The 4202-nt window shown below is 37.1% G+C and overlaps 1 protein-coding gene across 1 annotated transcript; it reads left to right on the top strand.

The window, feature by feature from the left end:
* The first annotated feature begins 838 nt into the window (after positions 1 to 838).
* LOC131859099 (uncharacterized) lies at positions 839 to 3936 on the top strand. The gene is made up of 4 exons (XM_059212632.1): positions 839 to 1722; positions 1980 to 2922; positions 3022 to 3222; positions 3451 to 3936. The coding sequence occupies exons 1-4, from the start codon at positions 839 to 841 to the stop codon at positions 3934 to 3936; spliced, it is 2514 nt and encodes an 837-aa protein (XP_059068615.1).
* The last annotated feature ends 266 nt before the right edge of the window (positions 3937 to 4202 follow it).

Below are 4202 nucleotides of genomic sequence, written 5' to 3' on the forward strand. Positions count from 1 at the left end.
TGACTCAATTAATCTATTCAATCTATTGAGTTTCACTCCTACAATTAGCAGTTCAACTATCAATTTTCATTTGAGCTCACCTGAGTTCACACCTCTTGATCAATCTGTTCCACCTTTCGATCAATCTTCTCCAATTATCTATAAATTGAGCATCCAATCTCTATTTTCAACAATCATGAACTTTGAATCTTTGTGTCACTTGCAGGTTACCAGCGCAATATCTGAGAGCCATCATACCATGAAGAGGAGAAGAGCAATGAAAGTTCTATGCAGTCACGGAATAGGGAGTTTTTATTGATATTCATTTATAATTCCTATTTTGCTTGGTTGGGTTATTCCATTGTATTGTTTGATTAGGATAGGGATCTATGATTTCCCTTGCTTCTAATTGATTACTTTGTTGTTAATAGAAGATGAATTTTACATGCTTTACAATAACCTTTTCGACGTTATCCCTAAATTAGGAAACTTTACATGGACTAATAGGAGGGCGAATTTTAGCAGAATTTCGGAGAGATTGGATAGAATATTCACTAGAACATATTGGATTAGAGGACAATTTGACTTGGAGACAACAATTCTACCCTTAACACTCTCGGATCACTTCCTGGTTCAGTTGAACTATATCACATCAATGGCAAAGGTGAAAGGGAATTTTAAATTCTTGAGCATGTGGTGGAGAGATATAAACTTCGAAAAAAATATTGAGAAGTGGTGGGAAGAATGTATAGATTATAAAGGTACTCCAAGCTACTATTTTGGTAAGAAGATGAAATATCTGAGGAAGAAGATTAAAATATGGAATGTGGAATCCTTCAAGAATATTTTTTCAAAGAAAATGAGGGTGGAAGTGGAACTTGACAGGGTCAATAACTTGGTGATTGAGAAGGGGGTGTCAAATGAAGAATTTAATACTAAGAATTCTCTTAAAGCAAAATTGGTAGAGATTCTTCCGAGAGAAGAAATGTTTTGGCGGGACAAATCCAAAGAATTATGGATTGAAGCTGGAGATTCAAATTCAAAATTCTTTCATGCTTCATTAAAAGCAAAGAGGAACAAAAACATAATTAATCATTTGACGGATGATTCAGGCAGATTGGTTGGTAAAGCAGAGGAGTTGGAATGCATAGCAGTAAAATATTTTGAGAAAATTTTGGGATCTGCGGTGAGGGAGAGTGATGAATCTGTTGGATATTTGCTGGATTTTATTGACAAGAAGATTATGGAGGAGGATAATGCTATACTAATATCTCCAATTACAAAAGATGAAGTTAAAAAGGCTACATTTGCATTACATCCGCATAAGGCTCCTGGACTAGATGGGGTGACCATGGAATTTTATCAAAAGTGTTGGAAGTTCATGGGTGAGGACATATGGTTGGTGGTGGAGGAATTTCGTAGGAAAGGCAAATTCGTGAAAAAAGTGAACAACACACTTATAACTTTGATCCCAAAAAAGCAAAGTTTTTCGAGCATTGCTGATTATAGGTCTATATCTCTGTGTGATTCGTTATACAAAATAATATCTAAGGTAATGGTTAATAGGCTGAAGCTTGTTTTTGACAAGCTAGTGTCTCCAGAGCAACATGGATTTACCCCTGGTAGAGAAATTGCTGATAGTATTATCACAGTTGCTGAAACCATGCATTTGATGAAAAGGAGCAAGATGCAGGGGATGGTGGTCAAATTAGATGTTAGTAAGGCGTATGATCGGGTGATTTGGTACTTCCTCTTTTCTATTCTTGAAAGATTCGGTTTTGATTCTAGTTGGATAAATTTTATAAAGCATTGTGTTACTTTTGTTTCATATTCTATTATTGTAAATGGATCTATAGATGATTTTTTCATGCCACGAATGGTCTTAGACAAGGTGACCCCTTGCCTCCATTTTTGTTTGTATTAATGGCCAAAATTCTTGGAAGAAATATTAAAAAACTTATAGAATCGAGATTGTGGAAAGGTGTGCACATCCATGACAGTATTGATTCAATTTCCCATTCTCAATTTGCTAATGGCACAATTATTTTTGGGGAAGCCACTGAGAAGGAAGCTAAGGTAATGAAGATGTTGCTGAATGATTATGAAAAAGGGTCAGGGCAAAGCATGAACACTGATAAGTCAATGATATATTTCTTTAATACTAATGTAAGGATGCAAAATAAAATTGGCGAGATAATGGGATTTTCGACTGGCAGTTTTCCTTTGAAGTATTTAGGGGTGCAACTAGATCCTGGTAGATACCAAAATAGAATGTCGGAGGAATTGATTAATAAATGTCAAGAAAAGGCATCTTCATGGAAGAACAAATGGTTAACACAGGCAAGGAGAATCCAAATGATTAAATGTGTTCTTTCAGCGATCCCTATATATCATATGTCATGCTTCAGATTATCATATAAAGCTGCAAAAGACCTAGACAGTTTGCTTAAAAAGTTCTTATGGGAAGGGGTGCATGAGAAAAAGAAAATTCCACTCATAAATTGGGATATGGTCTGTTTTATTAAAATGGATGGGGGAGCATGTCTAAGGAAAATGGAGTTGCACAATTTGGCTCTAGGTGCTAAGTTAGCATGGAGGATGTATGAGCAGCCTCAAAAAACTTGGTATAAGATCATGACTGCAAAGTATTTGGACTCAAATGAAGTAGATAGGATTTTTACTATGGCAAACTCGATCAATGGATCTCCAATTTGGAAATTTATTTGGGAATTCAGAAATATCATAACAAAGCATTTAACTTGGAAAATTGGCAATGGTGGAAAGGCAAAATTTTGGAGAGATTCTTGGAATGGAGACATTTCCTTAGCTGAGGAAATGGATGATCCGGTGTGGATTAATGAAGTGGAACCACTGGTTGGTCCTTTTGTGGCTGATTACATTTTGGAAGGGCAGAAGGAGGCTGAGTGGATTGAGTGGAAAATTGTGGGTGAATGGAAGATGGAAAACTGTATTAAATTGAAGGATATCTTGAGTAGAAAGAAAAAAGTTATCTACCAAAAAGAAGTAGATTGTTTATTATAGTGTGCATCCAAATCTGAAAAATATAAGGTTAATTTGGGATACGAGATTCTTAGAAGCAGAGAACAGAATGTGGATTGGCCTTCGGCATTGTGCTGGCACAAAATGGTATTGCCTAAGGCAGGGGCATTCCTTTGGACAACATTGCATGGTCGTATGCTAACAGGGGAAATGTTGAAACTAATTGGAATTGCAGGTCCAAGTGTATGTATACTATGTAAGGAGAATGAAGAGACTGCGGATCATCCCTTATTTTGATGTTCATACACTAAAAGAGTTTGGGATTGGCTATTGGATAAATTGCAGTATGGATTGGTGAGAAGTCAATCACTAAAAGGTTTTTTATTGGCATGACCTACCTTCTATAAGAAATCAAAATGGAGCATTTTGTGGGTGGTTAGTCCGGCCATGCTTGCATGGCATATTTGGAAGGAGAGAAATCAAAGGGTGTTCAACGAGGAAGCTCTGTCTTTTGAGCTTCTAATCCCAAAAATCAAAGTAGCCATTGAAGAAGTTATAAACGTCAAAGTAGTGGGAAGGATGTATTGTACTTATTCTTCCTGGGACAAAGAAATGGAAAGGCTGTGGAATTTGATGAAGAACAGCGGTTACAAGTTTGGCGACAAGAAGCAGAACAAAGGAAGTATAGTTTGGACTCCTCCCTTAGCTGAAAGCTTGAAGGTTAACTTTGACGGGGCTAGCCGCAACAATCCTAGTAAATCGGGCTATGGTGCCATTATAAGGAACGAATTTGGTAATTTTGTTGGTGCAAATTTCGGTCCCTTAGGAATCACTACAAACAATATGGCAGAAATTGCAGGGTTGTTAGCTGGATTGGAATGGAGTGTTGGCCGAGGATTTCAATCCATAGAAGTAGAAGGCGACTCTCAAATTGTCTTGAATGGGATAATCAAATAGAAATTCCAGAATTGGAAATTGGAGTCGTGTCGTCCCAAGATCCAAGGTTTATGTGATAGCTTAGATAGATATTCTTTCAAACACATATATCGAGAGGCCAACTCAGTGGCGAATTGGCTGGCAAATAGTGGAATTGATTGTGATGGACCCAAACAACTATCTAATGTGGAGGAATTATTGAACGGTCTGTTTTCGGTCCTTGCCGTAGATAAAGTCAGGATTCCAAGATCTGGAATCGAATAACAGAGATCTTGTCTGAGATAGGA

This window comes from Cryptomeria japonica, chromosome 10, assembly GCF_030272615.1.
Source record: "Cryptomeria japonica chromosome 10, Sugi_1.0, whole genome shotgun sequence".
Classification (NCBI taxonomy): Eukaryota; Viridiplantae; Streptophyta; class Pinopsida; order Cupressales; family Cupressaceae; genus Cryptomeria; species Cryptomeria japonica.

Bases quoted from the DNA above. Each gene is read 5' to 3' on its own strand.
- LOC131859099 (XM_059212632.1), top strand. From the start codon at position 839: ATGAGGGTGGAAGTGGAACTTGACAGGGTCAATAACTTGGTGATTGAG. The intron at 2,923-3,021 runs GTGGGTGAATGG...TGTTTATTATAG, and splicing joins AGTGGATTGAGTGGAAAATT to TGTGCATCCAAATCTGAAAA. The intron at 3,223-3,450 runs GTATGTATACTA...CATATTTGGAAG, and splicing joins TTGGAATTGCAGGTCCAAGT to GAGAGAAATCAAAGGGTGTT.